Here is a 22,335-nt window from a genome sequence, read left to right as displayed (position 1 = left end):
CACAGTTACTCTGCATTTCCTTTCTGAGATGGGTCAAGATGTTTACTGTTACCCTCCAAATTTTAATGACATAAAGATCATCACAACAAAATTACAGAATTTTGATCTTATACTAGGGACTGTACAGACAATTAGATCTGTACATTTACCCATGAGAATAGCCAGTTTATGACATTATATAAATTTTGAATTATGTAGTGAATATAAACATTAAATAAAACAAAATTCAGTTTATGTAATTTTCTTTCTTCACTAATTTATTTGGAACTTTTTGAAGAAAGAAATTTGGTATAAATATTGAAAATATTCTAACAGGTAGTTGACTGCAGCAGGAAATGTGTATTTACCTCTTATGGCTGTCACTATTGACAATGATTCTTTTCCATCACATCTCTTCCTGTGGAAACTCATACCAAGGTTCCATGGACCAGTCTGTTTCTTATCTTCATCAGTTTCCTCATCACTGCCTAAGTCCATTACCACCTAAATGTGGAAAAAATTGGCTTCAGTCATAATTTTTTTCTCCTGTTAATTTTTTGTTATTATATTCTTTGACTGTCTCACTCTCATTTACATTCCTCCACCTCAAATATTTTTTGTACCATGGCAAAACTTTTCTTGCAATATGAATTCTTCTGCTGTGTCCATAGAACTGATCACTTTATTACATGAATTCCTAAGATAAACACAGCCCTTCAGACTGGTCAAGGGAGGCAGTGAGTATTGGTGCATCAAGAGGGCAAGGTAAATATATTTTTGGTGTAGTTCTTAGAAGGCACTGATACAATAGAATTTTATTTTTGCTATGCTGGCATATATTGTACAGTAATACAGGACAAGTGGGAACTTGACCTCCAATATCTTTAAAGCTTCTGATCATGATGTTTGTGTTTCGTTTAAATTATTAAATTGAAATATTGTTCAAACATAGTATTTTTTGTTCTTCATGGCTTAAATAAATATAATTCATTCAAATTAGATGGTGGTTTGTAAGATACATTCTTGATTTTCAACAGTTAAGAAATGGATGGCTGAATTCAAATGTAGCCATTCTTTCTTTTAAAATGATGCATGAAGGACATCCAATGCATATGAAAACTGCCACTCAGATAAAAACTCTGAGAACATACACAGTATGGTATGCAGTATTCAGTGGCTAAACATGTGTGAAATAGATGATGTCATAGGCTTATCAGTGAAAGAGAGAGAAATACATAAACCATAAGGAATAATTGATAAAGCTCTACATAATGTGAACATCATGTATGCAATATTCTGACTGAAATGAATGTCTGGGCCATTTTAAAAAGAATTTAACTAATTTTCTCTGATGATTTGTTACTATGGATGAAACATGGGTTAAGAATATCACAGCAGAAATTTAACAGCAATAACAGCAATTGAAGAAGTAAGAGGAAATTGAAGAAGTAAGAGGAAATGTGTGTACCAAAAAGGTGAGTTTGAATTCCTTTACTGAAAAGGATATAGGCCATTTTTCTGAGACACAATACAAATTTTCTTTATTTTTGCCTTGCAAATGATAAAGCAATAAGTGTTGGGTAGTCCTACTATTCAAATCATCAAGAGCAAACCGAGAAAAACTGCATGAGAAGATGCCTGAATATCAAAAGAAAAACAGTCACCTTTTGCCAGAAAAATGCACCTAATACAAAAATATTTGAAACTGGGGAGTGTAAATCTGAAATACATCAATAGAAAAAAATTGCAGCGCCACAAAAGAGTTGTGCAACATAATTGAAAGTTTGTAGGAATGTTTCTACACTTGAAGATGATGTTTACTCCAATTTCACACCAATCACATTAGAATGGTGCTTTTAATCTCACTATGAGGATGCAAACCATATGTTAAATACACACTGTAATAGTCATGAGTATTAGTTAGCTTTAGGACTGGCTGTGATGAAAAAATGAAATGATCGTATGGCATTTATTGGCCGGGATATCCTCTTTGGGGTTTGGCTGCTGTATTGAAAGTCTTTTTAGTTGGCTCCACATTGGTGACTTGCATGTCAATGATAATGAAATGATGATGAAGGACACACAACACTAAGTCCCCTGCCGGGAATTGAACCCGGGCCCCCTTGCATGGTAGGCGGTAATGCTACTGCTGCGCTACAGAGATGGACAGATGTGATGAATTGATGTTACTTGAGAATGCCTTTAAGGTGACAAAGAAACCATTATTAACACCTCACTGAGTTTGAAAGAGGTCATGTAATAGGGTTACAAGAAGCTGTTTTTTCTTCTTCTATGATATTCCAGAAGGGCCTGGCAAGAATGTAGCCACTGTACATGACTACTGGCAGTGGCAGTCATGAGAACGTATGGTTGCAAGAAGATGAGGCTCCAGATGGCCACATAGGACTACCGAGGGGGTGACCATTGTTATTGGTATATGACTCTGGTGCACTGTACTGCAGCAGCAATATGAGCTGTAGTTGGCACCACACTGACACAACAAATTTTACAAATTGGTTATGTCAAGGACAGCTCTGAGCCAGATGCCCTGTAGTGTGCACTCCACTGACACCAAATCACTGCCATTTGCTACTTCAGTGCTGTATATGGGAGTTTATTGGAGGGTAGGGTGGATGTCTGTTGTGTTTTATGATGATAGATGGTTCTGCCTCAGTGCCAATGATGAGTGAGTGTTGGTTAGATGGGGCCAGTTGAGGGCTTCAACCAACCTGTCTCATGTTAGACACACTGGACCTACACCTGAAGTTATGGTCTGGGGTGTGATTTTGTACTACTTCAGGCACACTCTGATGCTTATCCCATGCCCCCCTGACAGCAAATTTGTACATCAGTCTGGTGATCATCAGTCTGGTGATCTGACTTGTGCTGCCATTCACGAACAGTATTCGAGGGGATGTTTTCCAACTGGGTAACACTTGCCCATATACTGCTGTTGTAACCAAACAAGCTCTACAGAGTGTTGACATATTGCCTTGGCCTGCTCAGACACCAGACCTTTCTCCAGTTAAACATATATGGGACATATATGGGACATCCAGCTTCATCCAAAACCAGCATTAGCCGTCCCTGTATTAGCCAATCGAGTGTAATGGCTATGGAACTCCATCCCACAAACTGACATCCAACATCTGTAAAACACAATTTATGCATATTTGCATGCATACATTCAGCATTCTCATGATTACATTGGTTATCAATGTACCAGCATTTCAAGTCTGCAATTGCTTCTATCATGCTTACATTAACCTGTGATCTTGCAATGTTAATCACTTAAATATGTTACCTAGTGAAATGTATTCCCAAAATTTCATCTACTTTATGTTCGTGCACATCCTGAAGTATGGCGAATTATATGCAAAATAGGTCTGATATAATATTTTTTAAACTTGAGTATTCTATATCATGCAACTTTCAGCTTAAAAAATAAGCTGTGGTAGAGGTGCATATATTGGTTATTATTGTAATGCTCACTTTGTGTCAGCTGACATTTATTAAACATAAACATAGCTTTCTGTAACAACATATTAAATTATCCATTAGCCCACAAAACTAAACAATAATAGTTCCATAAAACTGCTGTAAGTCAGTAACATCTTGCCATGATATTTCGCCACAAAGTCTTTTGGTCATCTTCAGGTGAGTACAGCTGGAGGAGTACTGGCAAATACTCACTGAGCTCTGCTATTTAAAGCCAAAGGGGGCTGCATTGCGCATGCACTGCGCATGTACTGTTTAGCGTGCGCGTTCACAACTCCATGCTCTGCGCCTGGCACCCTCTGCGGTGAAAACTTGGCATTTCGATATCAGATCGATCTTCATCTTTAAACCGATAACTACGTTGACTTCGAAGTTTCTCTACAATGGGATTCCAAGCGGAATTTAACTGGTAACCGCTATCTCAATTGATAAGAGTCTCGCTGTCTGACAATTTTATTTCTATGGATTCATTTATAACTGAACTGCAATGCAGCCCCCTTGGGCTTTAAATGGCAGAGATCAGCGCATATTCGCCAGTACTTCTCCAGCTGTACTCATCTGAAGATGGCCAAAAGACTTTGTGCTGAGATATTGTGGCAAGATGTTACTGACTTACAGCAGTTCTCCCATGTTGGCAGCAAGATTATCTTCTCTGTGATGGGATTGGATCGACGGTGTGACATGGGCTAAAGCAAATTGGAGCCATGGCAAGGCTGTGACAAGGCAAACAGCCAAGATTAATAGACTTTCTACACAGATGCAACAGGAAGCTCCTCGACAATCTGTTGTTAAATTTGACAGAGAAAGATTTTGATGATGTGACTATGTCTGTGTTAGAAAAAGGTCTGAATTTTGCCCCCACACCTGTTTCACCGCCATTTGTAGACTTCGTCAGTGCCAATGAAGAAGCTGCACGCTGTCTTGATACAGATAAAGTGGAGGAAGTCTGACGTGAGTCTTGTCATATGCTGACTAGAGGTGCACCTATGAAGAGTAATATCTCACCTATGGAAAGGAGAGCTCTCCGTAATTTAAGAGCAGATGTGGATACAGTTGCCTTAAAATCAGACAAAGGAAATTCTATGGTTCTTATGACAAAGGATGATTACGTCAATAAGATCAATGTTGTATTAAGTGATTCCACCTATCACAAAACTGATAAGGACCCCATGAGCCGAGTTATGTGAAAAACAGCAGAACTCTAGTCAAACAGTTCTCTATCAAAGGTCATCAAGAGATTGAAACCAAATTGTGTGGTTCCTCCCAGGCTATATGGACTGCCTAAGATCCATAAGGAAAATGTACCATTACGTCCGATCGTGAGCAACATTGGGGCAGCCACCTACGACCTAGCAAAATTTCTGGCATCACTGCTTAAACCAGTTATAGGCAAATGCCCTCATCACATAAAAAACTAGTGATTTTATCAGCTGTATTCAGTGTTTACAGCTGCAAAGTAACAACTTGCTGGTCAGCCTGGACGTGGTTTCTCTCTTTACCAAGGTGCCTCTTGTAGATTCATTACACCTGATCGGTAATATGTTTGATGCAGGTATTACAACGTTGTTTGAGCATACTCTCTCTTCTACATATTTTACATTCAACAATGAATTTTATGAACAATCTGACGGTGTCGCCATCGGGAGTCCTTTGTCTCCCCTGGTAGCAAATCTTTTTATGGAAGATTTTGAAGAGAGAGCTTTCACCCCTGCCACTTTTAAACCGACAGTGTTTTGGCGTTACGTGGATGACACCTTTATAGTATGGCCTCATTGCACGGACCGTCTCCAGGAATTTTTACATCATATGAATTCCATACATGAAAATATTAAGTTCACTATGGAAACTGAAAAAGATGGTTGTTTGCAATTTTTAGATGTTCTGGTACGGCGCAAGAATAATGACACACTTGGTCATTCGGTGTATAGGAAAATGACCCATACAGATTTATATCTGCAAGCTACCAGTTGCCCCCATCCGGCACAAACAATGGGTGTCCTTAAAACTTTAATCCACAGTGCCCATACTATTTCTGACGTCGATAGTCTTCAAGCAGAACTGAAACACCTGCAAAAGGTATTCCTGATGAATGGCTTTTCAACTAAGCAAGTGAACAGAGCTATGCAGTCCTACAAATGACACAACAAGGAAGAAGAAGAGGTCTTCAGGTCAACGGCTTATCTACCTTTTATTGGGAACATCTCGTCACAGATAGGTAGAAATTGAGGAAGCATGAAGTTAGAGTAATCTTTTGCCCTTCTCCTAAAATATCATCACTGGTGGGATTCGTTAAGGATGACCTGGGCCTATGTAAATCAGGTGTCTACAAGATTCTGTGTGATTGTGGCAAGTCATATATAGGGCAGACAACAAGAATGGTGCAGGAATGTATTGTGGAACACCAGCGACGTACTCGCCTTCTCCAACCCACCAAGTCTGCAATCACTGAACATTGCATTTCTGCTGGCCATTCTATGAATTAAAATGATACAAAAATTGTGGCTCAAACATCAAATTTCTGGAGTTCAATTATAAGTGAATCCATAGAAATAAAATTGTCAGACAGCGAGACTCTTATCAATCGAGATAGCGGTTACCAGTTAAATTCCACTTGGAATCCTGTTGTAGAGAAACTTTGAAGTCAACGTAGTTATCGGTTTAAAGATGAAGATTGATCTGATATCGAAATACCAAGTTTTCACAGCGGAGGGTGCCAGGCGCAGCGCACGGAGTTGTGAACGTGCACGCTAAACAGTACATGTGCAGTGCATGCCCAATGCAGCCCCCTTTGGCTTTAAATTGCAGAGCTCAGCGCATATTCGCCAGTACTTCTCCAGCTGTACTCACCTGAAAATAACCAAAAGACTTTGTGCCAAAATATCATGGCAATATGTTATTGACTTACAGCAGTTCTCCCGTGTTTTTATGGAACAATCAGTACGCCGGGAAAATTTTAAACAATAATAGTTCCCAATTGGAATTAATGTAAGTTCAAGCATGAATAACTTCATTAGGCATGCATATTGCAGTTATAGTATTAAACACAGTTCCAAATATGTCATATGGTGGTAAAACCACAGTAATCAAATAGAAGCACTATATGGACATGTTCCACCATCTTGTGGAGTGCATTTGACAGGCCCATCACTCTAACTATACAGTAAATCAGAAATCACAACAGCCACTATCAAAACTGTCCAGTGTAGTCCAGATAAACAGCAGTGGTAGTAATAGGTCACTTCATAGAGGAAGAGTTGCATAATAGCAGCTGGCCAGCTACTGAGCATCCTTATATTGGCTTACTGTTGAATACTGCATGACTGGTCTGTAATGTTGGTGGCTTCACTAATGGATGCACCCTCGCTGAGTACTGACAATGTTACACATACCAATATGTTCATACCCCCCATATGCATGTCTAGTGGATTACTAAAGTTATCTTTTTTTTTTTCCTTGCTCAGTTTTGACGTGTGTGTTGTGACACACTGAAGATGTTGTGTATGTTCACTTCTTCTATGAGCGAATATGATTTTATACAGTTCTGTTTCCAACTTAGTATATTAGAATTTTGTTAAATGGAATGAAAAAGTGTTTACTGCCCACACTGTAGAAATTATACTAGGAAGTTGTGAGTGGGATGCAAATACTGGAAAGGTAAAGATAGCCACTCACCACATGGTTGAGGTATTGAGAGATTAACAGGCACATAAATGTTTATAAACTTTGCTGGGCTTTTGAACAGTTTCTTAAGAGATAACTGATACATTACATAACATGTGCACGCACACACACACACACACACACACACACACACACACACACACACACACACACACACACACACACACACATCCATACAGTATTTTTTGCAGCTCTGGGACAATGTGATACCTGAAAGCTATGTAGTAGTGTATGTGTGTGTGTGTGTGTGTGTGTGCGTCTTTTATGTAATGTATTAGTTATCTTCTAGGAAATCGTCCAAAAGCTCAGCAAACTTTATAAACTTATTTATGTGCCTGTGAAGCAATCAAGACTTCAACTGTACTGTATTTCACACACAGGCTTTTGTTATTTGCTGTTAACAACATTGAGGAACAGTAGACACCCAATTGTGTAGTAGAATGCCCTGGTATATGAAAACACTTCCATAAAATTAATATTATTGTAACTAACTGCTGTTGCAAAGAACCTCCTTCACTGCCTATTTTCTATATTTCCCAAAAACCAACAATAAGAAATGAAACTATGCAATATACGCACATTCATTCCATGTTAATTCCACATTTTTTTTGACCCACCTTTGTAATCATTCCAAGATTTCAGTATATATACTCAAAATGTGCTTATTAAGACACGGCCATGTACTCTTATAAACCCAGTAGGCCTACTTATTGACGTTCCTGCTGGTAGGAACCGATTATGAGAAACAGGAGCACCAATTTTCTGAAACGCTGTTGTAAATGGCAAGTCTAATTTAGATGAACTAATTAAGCAATCACTGGGAAAATTTTAAACAAGTTCAGAAAGTGACACAGAAAACTAAAGCTTCAATTTACTAAAGATTTATGAAACAGCTTAAAGTATTCAGAATTTTAATAAACACAATTCCTATCTTCAAAGATATGAAGTAAGAACTTTAGAAAAAGGCCAGTACATAAGACACTATGATAATGAATCTTCAGATGAAAGAGGTGCACAATGTACTAAAAGCAACAGAAAACTAACAGAGCTACAATGTATTTCACCTTTTTATAGACAAACTTGTGATTTTCATATCACCTACTTTTTCTCAATATCATTTTGAAAATGGTGACCAAGATACATTTATCAAAATTTGGCATGAAAATTTTATGCATGTTCTCTGGTGAGATATGTAAATTGTTGATTACTTACTTCGGAGTACCAGTGTCCAGTAATATTGCGTTGAGTAGAAATTGAAAATGAAGTTGAACTTTCTTGACATGCATTAGCCTTAAATGGATGGACATTTAGCAATATGTAGGAGATCACAAGTACCACATAATTACAGTTCACCATTGTAGTTGTGCTGTATGCTGTACCTAACAAAGATGCTGAAAGTATAAAGAGGATGTGATATGAAACTTTAACAAAAGCACAAAGAATAAGAACAAGTATTGTATATACTGTCTGACAAAAAAGTTAAATACCCATTAGGACAGAAAGGAAAACAAACAAAACTTGAGAGAGTATGTGATGATAGATAGGTAATTACAAAATCAAGTCAAAATGCAAAGAACATGGCAGTATGAGGCCACTTATCAGTATGACATTTCATCCCCTCTGTCCTGGATGCATGCATTGATTTGGTTGGTAATGGTGTCACAAAGCTGTTTTATCTCCTGGACATGTCCAAAAGAACAGATACCATCTTCATATAGATAAGCCTTACCGGCCAATGATCTTCTTCAGTCCAGATGCATTCACATTTCCTGAACTCTTATGGCAATCGGTAGATTGACTGCAGCGAGTAATGAGTATAGCGGGCAGGGGCACTACAAATGTAGTGTGTGGACAGTAAGTTGAATATTTCGGTCTCACAGGGAGCGTGCCAAAGATAAGTCCCTGCAGTCGCACTATCCTCTGTGTTCTCAGTGGCTCAGATGGATAGAGCATCTGCCATGTAAGTAGGTGATCCCGGGTTCAAGTCCCAGTCGGGGCACACATTTTCAACTGTCCCTGCTGATATTTATCAATGCCTGTAAGCAGCTAAAGGTCTGGATTTCATTGTAATTTCATTAAACATGAATAAGTGGCTGTTCTACTTGTCACACAGAATTATATCTATAACTATTCACATACTTGCTGATGGTGTGTATGTGCATTACATTAAATGGACCTCTGACAATGTTTTCTGAGTACTTCACTTTCTTTGTCAGAGTGTATAAAACAAATTTCATAACATAAATGTTATGTTTGAACCAGACTAAGAACATTTAACTTCAAACCAACCATAGCTGAAATCAACCGACAAAAGGGCCGGAAAAAAATTACAAATAGAAATGTAATGGATTCCTAGAAAATAGATTTACTTCATAAAAATATTCTTCAAAGTAAAAGCTGTGTTCATTTAAATATTATGAAAAATAAGAGGTTAGCTATTATAAAATAATCAAAAAGAAGTAAGGAAAAAGCTTCATACAATTTTGATAGCAGTTTTACCTATTTAACTTCATTGCAAGAGCAAATGCAGTTAAAGCTGCACTCTTGACAAAAATTAAACAAATTCTTTCCCAGTAGGTGAATAACCATGAAGGAAAGCACACACACACACACACACACACACACACACACACACACACACACACACACACACACACTGATAGAGATAGAGAGAGATATAGATATATAGATAGATAGATAGATAGATAGATAGAGTCACATATGTAATCTTCCAGTAAACTAGTTGACTTTGTTTCTTCTACAAGTCAGCAAAGGCACCCACCCATACCTGGGGCAAACAGGCACCATGCCCCCCCCCCACCCCCCACCCCAGCCCCCACCACCAAGCCAGTTGTGTGTTTTTCTTTCAAGAAAATTATTTAAAGATTAGTATCACGTAAGTTTTTAACAGGGTAAAAACTTGAACTTTTTATGGCAACTTACAAGTCACCATTCATCTTCTAAAATATTGAAAACACTGTGATTACCATTGTGATGGTGTCAACCATAGCTTCCCACTTTCATTTATTCATTCTACTCCAAAAATGGAGCTTATTTCAGAACAGAAGTATTACACAAGTTCAAAATGTGATTGCATCATTTTATTCCATACATTAAGTACAAATAATAATTTCTAATGCTGAAATGGTACTAAATTAGGAGCTGTAGAAATATACTAACATGTATGCTACTTTGGAGCTCTACTGCAGTAATTCTTCCCCATGCCATTCATGAATGAAAGAGCAAAGATAGTGTTATTAGAAGCAATCTCTGTCACACACTGTAAGGTAGCTAATGGAGTATAGATGTAAATGTAGCACTAAAAATAACATGGTAAACCTATTGTGGCTTATTTGTCAGACACAAACTTTTATGTTTCTCAGTCGCCATTTTCCTGATTTTATACAAGGTGCAGATGCTTTAACTTTAAACCTGTATCACTATGAACCCATGAACAGAAGTATCAATAACAAAATTGTCTTATTAGTGCTAACAATGTTGTTTACTGTTGATTTAACAAATAATATTACCACAGTGCAAAACATTTCAAACCATCAAATGACTGCCCAGTAAAAAAGAGTTTTTAAAAATGTAAATGTTTCTATCAAAACTCCTCCTCCACTGAGATATGAAAATGACATTGTACCAATAGCATCCCTCTGAAAAAATGTACAGTGAATATTAGTAGTAATTACAAGAAAAGGAAAATGAAGGAATGGTATACTCCACAGTTAGGGCAACTGAAAAATACTGTTATGCTGTATTCTAGTCTGTACAAAACCAGTAAATCAGAACTGAATAAAGACCTGTGTACTAAAGCTAAATGCAAGTACAGGAAGGCAATAAATGAAGCAAAGAAACTGCATAACATACTAAACATTGAAAAATCTAACAATAAATGCAAGAAGGCCTGGAGTGTAATAAACTCCATTGCACACATTAAACACAGAGGAAATTGCCATTACCCCAGAAGAATTTAATAAATATTGCATTCAGTCCATTGAAGAAATTAGTAGTTCAATAATCAAACCACCTGAAAATGTGCTTAGTATTATGGACAGCTGCTTTGAAAAGCTTCCCCCAAGCACCTTTACTTTCACAGAAGTGAGCCCAAATAATATCCTAAAAATAGTGAAAAATTTCAAACCTTCAGTCAGTGTTGATTACTATGATATGTCATGTAATTTGTTGAAAGATGTTATTGATTGTGTGATTTATCCTTTAACCTTTTGTGTTAACAAATGCCTAGTTGAAAGTAAGTTCCCTGACATACTAAAAATTTCTAGAGTTGTGCCCATATACAAAAAAGGGGAAAAGAACTGTCCCGCTAGCTACAGACCTATATCCATGACCCCAGTTTTTTTCAAAAATTTTAGAAACGATTATGTATGAGCAAGTTAGTGCCTACTTGGGCAAACTAAATATAATTAGTGATAAACAGTTTGGATTTAGGAAAGGTAAATCCACAACAGATGCAATGGACTCCCTCGTAAAATTAGTCCTAGATGTGTTCGAGGCTAGGGACTATGCCCAGGCTACATTTTGTGACCTGAGCAGAGCCTTTGACTGTGTAGAGCATGATACTGTGTTGAATAAGCTAGTTTACTATGGTTTTGATGACAACAGTATAAATATGTTCAGGTCTTTTCTAGAGAACCGTCAACAAGTTGTGTGCATTGGTAGGGAGAAATCCAATTTGGTTAATGTTAGGTACGGAGTGCCTCAAGGGTCGGTGCTTGGACCTTTACTGTTTATACTAATGATTAATGGCCTGCCCTTATTCATAAAATCTCATACAATATTGTATGCTGATGACACAACTTTTCTACATAAAAGCTCTGATCTAGGTACACTGAAAACACTGACCGAAAATACCCTTGCTCAGTCCTCATTATGGTTCAAAGCTAATGGCTTCTTGTTAAATGAAAACAAAACCCAGACACTTTACTTCAGCCTCAGAGAGATTCCTAACTACCAGGAATTAGAAACTGTTAAATTTTTAGGTGTTACTATTGACAACAAATTGACGTGGGAACCACACATTAAAAATATATTGGCTAGGCTTTCAAGAGTGATTTATCTAATTAGAAATTTAAAAAGACATTTTCCCAATGACTATGTGAAATCAGCATATTTTGCCTTCTTCCAAAGCATCATCTCTTATGGAATTTTACTGTGGGGTAGTAGCTGTCATGTAAATGACATTTTACTTTTACAGAAGAAAGTAATAAGAATAATAACGGATTCTGATAAAACAGAACATTGTAAACCTCTGTTTATTAAATTGCAGTGTCTTACAGTAGTAAACATATTCATCTACAATGTTTTTAATGCACATTAGAAACAATGTGCCTAATTTTGTGTTGAGAAGTGATATTCACAGCCATAATACTAGAAACAGAACATCTGTAGACGTACCATATCATAGATTATCAAAATCGCATAACTCTTACCTAGTTCTTGCACTAAGGATGTTTAATAGACTAAGTGCTGACTTTAAAGAACTGCCTGTAAATATCTTTAAAGCTAAATTATACAAGCTACTAGTGAACAATCCGTTTTACTCCATTGATGAATTCTTTGAAGATGAAAATACTGTATTCTAACGTGTACCTATTTTATGTAAACCAATTCACTTCGATATAGTAGTTTATGTAGAAATATATGCTCTTGACTTTGTCTATTGCTGTAATCAGCTGAACGACAATAAAATAATAATAATAATTATTGTTATTATTACTGTAGACAACTGAATCATTTGTAGCAGTCAATATGAGATGTATGCGATATCTCCCTTTTGAAGGACACAATACAGACTTCATGTAAGTGAATGACGAACTGGAAAGAGAAGAATACCACAAGGAAATTCTTATGGAATGGTACTACAATGTGAAAATGTACAGCTACCATCATAGCCTTAACCATAATGATATTTGCTACAAATGATTGCAGAGTTCTATGAGTGGAGAAAAATCTGTAGCTAATAACATGACTTTTTTGCATATTTGGTTATTCATTAATTCCCAAAATTCTGGGACATTCAGTCTGATCATGTGTTGTGTGGGTCAAATGATCAAAAGTTGTGAAAGTGGGGAAGTGCAGTTGATCTTACATTTAACACATTTGAAATGAAACTGAATATCTTGGAGCTAATTCCATTAATAAATAAACAGTAAACTTTGGCTGTAGAAGGACTGTTAGAATATTTCATTTGAGTATGTTTCAAAATGATATGTTTATGATTATATGAAATGCTAAATATCCATTGAATTTATGGAAGTCTGATTCCTTCTCCTGCAATAAAGACTTAAAAAAGAAGGCTGTACTGAAAGTATGTGATGTTGGCAAAGGAGGTAGAAAATCATGATATGCTCTGTCAGAAGAACCTTTTTCTAGGCAAGTAAAACAGGAAATCACTGCAAAGAAGGCAGTTAAATATAGATAGCTATGTAGGTAATCTGAACTGTCCCAGTATCAAGAGGAAACCTATGTCTTGGAAGGGGACTTGCTCCAGATAACAATAATGATACTGAACCTGATTTTACAGACAATAAGAAAAAGTAAATGTCTCCCGATTGCAGTGACAGCTTTTGATAATTGAGAGAAAGCTTCTCATGAGAGCTCTCATCTTACTTACAAGTGTAGATGACAGTTATCTATGTTGGAATAATGATATACAATTAAGCTGTCCATATAGATGAATTGCCACATTACAGCACTCACTGACGTAACATGCTCTTCAAAACCGTATAAGGAATCTGTGTTCTTCTTATATTGTGTATACCATACAGGCTGTCTTTCATAATACTAGTTCATCTAAGTAATGAATATGAGAATTCCTTTGATCATAACTCAGATCTCATTCCACCTAATATTTTTAATTACATCCTTCCTGGTACCCACTTGATATCTTGCAGTAGCTACCTCTATTTTCTTCCTTTTGTCATCATGCTCCATCTCTCATTCCCTACAACTCTTTTCCCTCTACTTCCATCATTGGTACTATGCTTTCTCTTATAATTTCTGGTTTACATTACTATCATTGGGACATAGATTCAGTACATGCTCGTTTCTTCTTTCTGACATTAAACTTCACACATTTCTTACCTATCTGACTCCCTTTTCTTAAACTGTGAATGCGGCTGTATCTTCCCACATCTTCCTTTTCATATTTCTCCAACTATTTCTCATCAGCTTCAGTACACTGAAGATTCTGATTGTGTTGTTATTACTGATAAACCTCTTCTTTTATAACAGATGCTTTGAATTTACCAGTCTTTGGTGAATACAAACATACTGCCATTTAGTCTTTGTTTTATAGATTTTTTTAGCATTATCACATAAGTATCAGTCTGACACATTATCTTCTAGAAGATATATCCCAAAATTTGAATCTCTATCTTTTTAATTTTTGTTTAGTTAATCTCTTTGAATTCTTGGCAGAAAAACTATTAGATAATGAACAGCTAAGTAACTAATAATCAAACAAGTGCAAACCATCAAATTATAGACTCAGAGTTCTCTGGCATTTTGAGTAACTCTATAGACTTTCAATCTTGTTGATCTACTTCCCTCATCATTCCTCTCCCAATTTGTGGATGGTGGTATATTTTGATGTTATGTGTTTAACAGAAGATTGTGGAGGAAAGCATAGAGGGAACACCAGAAGTCCAGAAGCAATCCCATGGTACAGTACATAAAGTGCAAGCAAAGGCTAGAATGGAACTCATTAAGAAAAGACTTATTTCTAGGTGGTAGTCGTGGGAGGGGACTGTCATGACCTGTACAGAAAGAATGTTGGAACTGGTATAAAGCACTTTGTCAGATGATTACCAGGTAACTGATATTTTAAACCCAAGTGTAGGTCTCAGCCATGTAATCTGTGATTTAGGCTCTTTTGGGAAGAAGCTTGGTAAATATCATGTAGTAAGTAGGGGTTTCAGGTTATGTTTGGATCACATCTTCAAATATATGCTATGAGTGACATCAAATACATAATTGAGAATGCTTCTAACATGAGTGTTAAGATCATATTATTCTTTGAGCAGTATGAAATGCCTATGATGAAGTGTTCTGTGTAATATGTTAACGAAGAACTTGGAGAATCACTCAGAAGAGAGGGTCATTCAAACAAGATTGTGACTCTGCATTGCCACTCATTAGGTCACATTGTACACAGCATGGTTTGCATTTGAATGTTTCTGGTAAGAGGCTACTTGTATGCTAATTATCAGAGTCATCAAAGCCCTATTAATTTTATCCCAGTGATTTCCAGTATGTTCCCTTGGTTCTCTTTGGTGTAAGTTCATATGAAGTGTAGAGCTATAAAATGAATTTAACTCTTTCTTAAACATATTCCCACAGCATTTTTCCCTGAAACAGAGAAGGGTAAATTAAAAAATTCAATTCTTACTTCCCAACATTGTCCCTCCACCACCCCTCCCTATCGAATGTGACAGGAACTGAAATTGAGGGTAACAAATCAAAAGCTGCAATGCTTAACTCCATGCCCAAATTCGATACTGAATCTTACCCACACACTCTTGTATGCAACTTCAGTTTCTGTCTATGTGGATTTACGTTTCTTGTCTAACATAACAAATGCACCTACTTCATTTTCAATTACACTTTTCATTAATGTATATTTAGACTTAATCCAAAAATTCCACTTGTTCATTTGTGGTTTTAACCAGATTTTCATTCCTAGTGCTGTATGAGCTTCACTGCTTTTAAGTACTGCTTCAACCACTGTGAATTTGTTACAAATGCTTTGGCAGTTGATTATTAGTATTCTAATCATTTCATCTACATATTTATGTGTATGTGTGTGTGTGTGTGTGTGTGTGTGTGTGTGTGTGTGTGTGTGTGTGTGTGTGTGTGTGTGTGTGTGTGTGTGTGTGTGAGGGGGGGGGGGGCAGGGGGTTCGAGCTGCAACTATTTCGGCCTTGCACTAACACTTTGTGATCTCCTACAGTTATCATTGTCTAGATCAGGTTATAAATGAAACATTATGCCTTAAATTCCTTGTGGTAAGCTGCATTTATAGCTAAAATTGAGTCAAATTATAGGTAGATTCAACAGATGTTCAGTTCAGCAGGTTTTGTCTCTAAATATTCATCATTATGTTGACATGATGATGATGATGCTGAGTAGTTTTCAATACTTTTACTCCCTATTATTTTACATAATCATCTTCTATAGCTATGCACAAAAGATAAGCACTGCATTCAGTCAGTAAAAGTGAGTTGTAAACATACTATGTGGAGCAAATAGCCACAAACCTTGCACAGAACTTTTACAAGGTCAAAGAATACTTACACTCAGTCCAGTACATTTGCTCCTTAACTGTATTTGCTACTAATAATAAAATAGGTTATTTGTGATTTAATGGCCACAATAAAACAAAGAAAAATAATTTCTTTGTAGATCTGGCCTTCTCTGCTTGGGTTCTGCATGGGGTTTGTATTCAGGCATGAGGTTCATCTGACACAAAGCAACAGATTTGTAACCCTTCTCCATTCAAAAGGAAATTAAAACTATACTCTAGTATTCAAAGCTACAAAGTATGCGATTATCTAGAAACAAAATTAGAAGAATCCTGTTACTTGTAGAGTATGCATAAATTTTCATTGTAATCATGCCTTTATTCTTACAGCACATACAAAACATTTATTTTATGATAAGTCTGAGGTGTTCATGAAGATATTGAGCTGTTATTTTACGAAGGAAGCAGCAGTTTTTCATTGTTTTTAAAAGTAGAGGCATTACCATCAATTTTAATTAGTGAAATTAAATTACTATTAATTCCAAAGGGATCTGGAGAAATGATTAATGACTGAAGGAATTAATTAATGAATAAATATTGTTATGTACACTTTCTTACTTACTGTGTCAACTACAGAAAGAACTCTGCCTTCAAGTGGTAACAGTCAATTCCACTTTCTGCCACTGCCTTTTTTATCTTCTTTAGCTTCTAGAGCTGCAGTGCCACATGTCTGTTGATAATAAGGGAGGAGGAGGAACTTGATATGTAACACAGAGATTGTCCAGGCATGGCACATGCAATTAGCTTTACATAGTGGTTCTCAGCTGAACACTCTAAACAACTTCATTTACTGTTGCTAACTTTTGTTTATGATTTCCTGCATTCAGCATAAATGTAGGTGACTTTATAATAGTGGAAACAAGACAAAGCATAAATTGGAAGGAAATTTCATTAACATTAACATACTGGAATTTAATTGCAAACAAAATAAATAGGGTACAGGCCCTATGTTTCATATAATTTTAGTAATCTCGGAATATACATACGTAGTTGGGCTCATTCACATCACTTCTTTCAATGTTAGCAAAAATCCATGTAGCCATTACTTGAAAAATAAATCCAGTCAGAGAAAATTCATTGCTGCACAATGATAACGGAGTTTTCAAAGACATTTTACATCATATTATTAGTTGCCATGATCAACAGCAAATAAATATTTCATATTAAAATTACTTGAAAATCTCTTAAGATAGTTTTATTGAAAAAGCCTGCACTAATAACTGCAGTATCCTCTAGTATTCTGTTTCATCAGTGTAGTAGCTGATTTGAAAATAGGTATTTCAAATTACTCTCTTAGGAAGCTGTCTAATGTTTTTTGTGACACAGAAAATAGAGAAATTATACTTCCCATTTTCTTTTGCTTTCAATATGTGAGTGAAACTTGCTGAATGCTAAAACATTTATAGAAACTGAGGTCCTGCATAAGGAACAGCCACAAATGAAGATTATAAGTACAGGGTATTTCAAAAACTGCTTTACAACTTTAAAAAGTTATATAATTTTATTGAGAGAAGATATAGAGCTGGGTTTAGTGTTATTTTGTAGGGAAACACGTCAACTTTTTTACCTTAAACCAAAGATTGTGTATGTAGTTTCTGTTGGTTATCCTGCACACATCCCATTGGAAGTCAATTTCTTCTGAAACTCACCGTAGCATTGCAGGTGTAATTGCCAGTGTAAATTCTTGCCTTAAGTTCAGGTAGAGAAGATAGCACAGAAGCTACAAACACAATATCCTTGATGAATCCCCATAAAAAAATTGAGTGGTGTCAGGTCTGAGGAACACAGGGGCCATGCAATTGGTACATCACAGCCAATCCATTAATCTGGAAAGTGGTCACTGAGAAAATCTCGTCAGCCAGGTAGTGGGGTGGTGCACCATCTTGCCTGAAGTAAAAATTTCATTCTTGGTCATCCTCATCAATCTGTGGTATCAAAAATTGTTGTAACACATCCAGATACACTATCCTGTTGATGGTTCTCTCACAGAAAAAAACGGGACCGTACACTTTCCTCTTGCTAAATGTACAAAGAACATTCAGTTTATGGCTATCACAAACATGCAGTGTTTGAGGTGGATTTTTATTGCACCAAATCCTACAATTATGTGTGTTATCCTTGCCACTTAAGCAACAAGTTGAATCATCTGAAAAGATGATTTTGTCCAAGAAATGTTCATCCTCATGTAATTGATTCAACATATCCACACAGAAGTTCTTGCAAGCAATTTTATCAGTGTCTTTTATTGCTTGTGCAATCATCAATCTGTACGGCTCAAATGCAAACAGTTTCTCAACACATGCCAAACAGTCATACACTATGTGATCAGTGGCTGAAAATGACTTACAAGTTCTTGGTGCCCTCCATAGGTAATGCTGGAATTCAATATCGTGTTGGCCCACCCTTAGCCTTGACGACAGCTTCCACTCTCACAGGCATATGTTCAATCAGGTGCTAGATGGTTTCTTGGCGAGTGGCAGCCCATTCTTCATGGAGTGCTGCACTGAGGAGAGGTATTGATGTCAGCTGGTGAGGCCTGGCACAAAGTCAGCGTTCCAAAACAACCCAAACGTGTTCTACAGGATTCAGGTTAGGACTCTGTGCAAGTCAGTCCATTACAGGGATGTTATTGTCATGTAACCACTCCGCGACATTATGAACAGGTGCTTGATCATATTGGAAGATGCAATCGCCATCCCCGAATTGCTCTTCAACAGTAGGAAGCAAGAAGGTGTTTAAAATATCAATCTAGGCCTGTGGTGTGATAGTGCCCCACAAAACAACAATGGGTGCAAGCATTCTCCATGAAAAACACGATCAAACCATAACACCACTGCCTCCAAGTTTTGCTGTTGGCACTACGTATGGTGGCAGATGACCTTCACTGTGCATTTGGCATACACACATCCTGCCATCAGGTCACCACATTGTGTACCATGATTTGTCACTCCACACAACGTTTTTCCACTGTTCAATCATCCAATGTTTACGCTCCTTACACTAAGCGAGGAGACATTTGGCTTTTTCCGGCGCTATGTGCTATGTGTGACTTACGAGCACCCGCTCAACCATGAAATCCAAGTTTTCTCACTTCGCGTCTAATTGTCATAGTACATGCACTGGATCCTGATGCAATTTGGAAATCCTGTGTGATGATCTGGATAGATGTCTGCTTGTTACACATTATAACCCTCTTCAAATGTCGGTGGTCTCTGTCAGTCAACAGACGAGGTTGACCTGTATGCTTTTGTGCTGTGCATGTCCCTACTCATTTCCACTTCACTATCACTATGGAAAAGTGGACCTATGGATGTTTACGAGTGTGAAAATCTCACATACAGACATATGACACAAGTGACACCCAATCACCTGACCACATTTGCAATCCGTGAGTTCCGTGGACTGCCCCATTCTGCTCTCTCGTGATGTCTAATGAGTATTGAGGTCAGTGATATGGAGTACCTGGCAATAGGTGGCAGCACAATGCAACTAATATGTAAAACTCATGTATTTGTGGGTGTGCGGATACTTTTGATCACATAGTGTATGTGGGATTTGCAGTTCGCGAGATGCACGCTGGGTCAATTTTGTAGGGCTGTTGACAAAACATTGTTCCAATCACTCAATGACATTGTCAGATGTGCTTGGATGACCTGATGACTTCCCATGTCTTACCGATCACAGTATCAAAATTATGCTGGACTGTTGACGCCAATTTCGGTTCTTCAAACCCAAACACAGCTAGTATGCTCGGGTCCAGTGAAGGCAGCCACCTTTAATGCAACTGCCACTTTTGCCTCTTACAGTGCAATTCAGCACTAGTGAACTATGCAAGACAAAACTTGATGTATTTCCCTGCAAATTGACACTACAATCACCTCTGTAGGTACTATGAATTAATTTCTGTGACTTTTCAATGTTGTAAAGTCCTTTTTGAAACACCCTGTAAGTGGTGGCATGCTCCCACATAGTGAATCTTTCACAGTTTATTGGGATTCACTTCTCCATGTGAAATACATCTGCACTTTTATATGGTTATGAATATATTATGGAATATTACGCATAAGAAATTCAAATATTTCAATTTTAGAGCAGTCAGTAATCTTCAGTAACTTAAATTTTAGTTTTTAACCACTTTTTAAAAACCATTCAATAGCCAAGATCAAATAAAATATTTCTTTATTTAAGACAACCAGTTTCAACAGACTATACTGTCATCTTCAGGTCTTAAAATCATTTTGTTTTAAAATATGTTCATTTTATGATGACCTCACAGGCAAGATGTCAAGTGGTCAGAAATAGCAGAAAAGGTCTGTGATAACTAAAATATTTAAAAACATAATGCACCATGTGAAATAGGCTATGACCACATACATATTGCACACAGTTGCTCATGGCATCATGCAAACCTGGTACAGAATAACTCAATTGCTTACATATGCTGGACAAGCAACTATGAGCAAAATGTATATGGACATATCCTGTTGCACACACATATTTTATTGATGACAAACATTTTATAATGTGCAATTTTTATCCACTTGACATCTTGTGTGTGAGGTCAGTGTAAAATGAACATGTTTTACAACAAAAAGATTTTAAGACCTGAAGATAACAGCATTATCTGTTGAAACTGGTTGTCTTCAATAAATAAATATTTTTTGCAATCTTAGCTGTTGAATGATTTTCAACAATTAAACAGATCACACTTCAGTTCTCTCAAAATGAGAAAATTCAGTTAACAAATTTGAATGTATGCCTATGTGGGCAGTGTCAAAAGCTACCATACTGCAGCAATACTTGACTATAAAGGTAACCAAATAGATTCTCATCATGCAAGAAATTTCCTTCCCTTTGCAATACTATTAGTGTTGGTAACATACAGTTCTTAATCATTAAATCATGTACCAATGTTTGTATTACATTCTAGACATCTCTGCAGTTCATTATATAGTGATAATCTTCTGCAATCATTCACATAATAAGGATACAATTTTAAGAAAGTGTCATTATACATCAGCCTTCCCTCCATCCTCTTTCTCTTTTAATTCATCAGGAAATGAGAAACTTTTTTAATTCTTCTTCACTCATGAATTACATTAGCACAAAATGTTCACAAAAGACTAAATGTGAGAAATTAAAGTGCATTTTGGACATGCTTGAAAACTTTTTAACTCAGAGTTAGCGTGTTAGTTATTGGATGTGGCAATGTTAACAGTGAACGATTGCAGATACCCTTCCTGTCACCTCCCCCCCCCCCCCCCTTTCCTAGGATGGAATTTGTATACCCCAACTGACTGTATCTAGCGCTATCCCAGGTTTTTAAATGCTTGTGAATTGTGTACACTGAACATTACTATTGGTTTTGGTTGTCACATTAGTCTCCCATGTATTCTTTCTTGCAGGATATCCCTGATATCAAACTAGTGACACTTCTGACTAAAATGCCTGGCTTAGTAAGGAGCACACCTTTCACAACAACTCCAACAGGAATGAAGTTTTGAAGCCAGACTCTTGGTTCAGTAATTCCGTATTTGCAGGGTGCTAGGACACTGATTAATAATTTGTTGTAAGGCTTTTCAAGATGTCAGCTCTACACAACAGATTCCACCTGTTCTGTGACTAACCTAACCGAATAACAAGCTGCACACAGACAAATGGGAGTTAGTAGACTGGTGACTAACATATAATCTACAATACTACTTTTGTTACCTACCAAGATTTCAACATAACTGTACTTTGAACACGGGTAGAAGATTCCTGGATTTTTTTAAGTTCAATTACTAGTATATTGTTGTTCCATCTGTCTTTTCTTCATAATTATTATACAAGGTGTTTCAAGAGGATTGTTT

General features: G+C 36.8%; 2 protein-coding genes across 2 annotated transcripts in view; one reads left to right on the top strand and one right to left on the bottom strand.

The window, feature by feature from the left end:
* Nucleotides 1-17,170, bottom strand: part of LOC124776651 (hemolymph lipopolysaccharide-binding protein-like) — a 43,036-nt gene extending 25,866 nt beyond the window's left edge. The window contains exons 1-3 of the mRNA XM_047251742.1: nt 17,046-17,170; nt 8,371-8,549; nt 348-483 (exon numbers count right to left, since the gene is read on the bottom strand). Of these exons, the coding sequence (XP_047107698.1) occupies nt 348-483; nt 8,371-8,514 (280 nt within the window). The 5' untranslated portion in view covers nt 8,515-8,549; nt 17,046-17,170. The remainder of the gene's footprint in view (nt 1-347; nt 484-8,370; nt 8,550-17,045) is intronic.
* LOC124775701 (kinesin-like protein KIF19) overlaps nt 1-22,335 on the top strand; it is a 471,390-nt gene that overhangs the window by 233,826 nt on the left and 215,229 nt on the right. The gene's annotated exons all lie outside the window — the stretch shown is intronic.

Source organism: Schistocerca piceifrons, chromosome 2, assembly GCF_021461385.2.
Source record: "Schistocerca piceifrons isolate TAMUIC-IGC-003096 chromosome 2, iqSchPice1.1, whole genome shotgun sequence".
NCBI classification, from domain to species: Eukaryota; Metazoa; Arthropoda; class Insecta; order Orthoptera; family Acrididae; genus Schistocerca; species Schistocerca piceifrons.
Note: the sequence above shows the minus strand (reverse complement) of the source record. Positions and strands in the feature narration are given on the sequence as shown.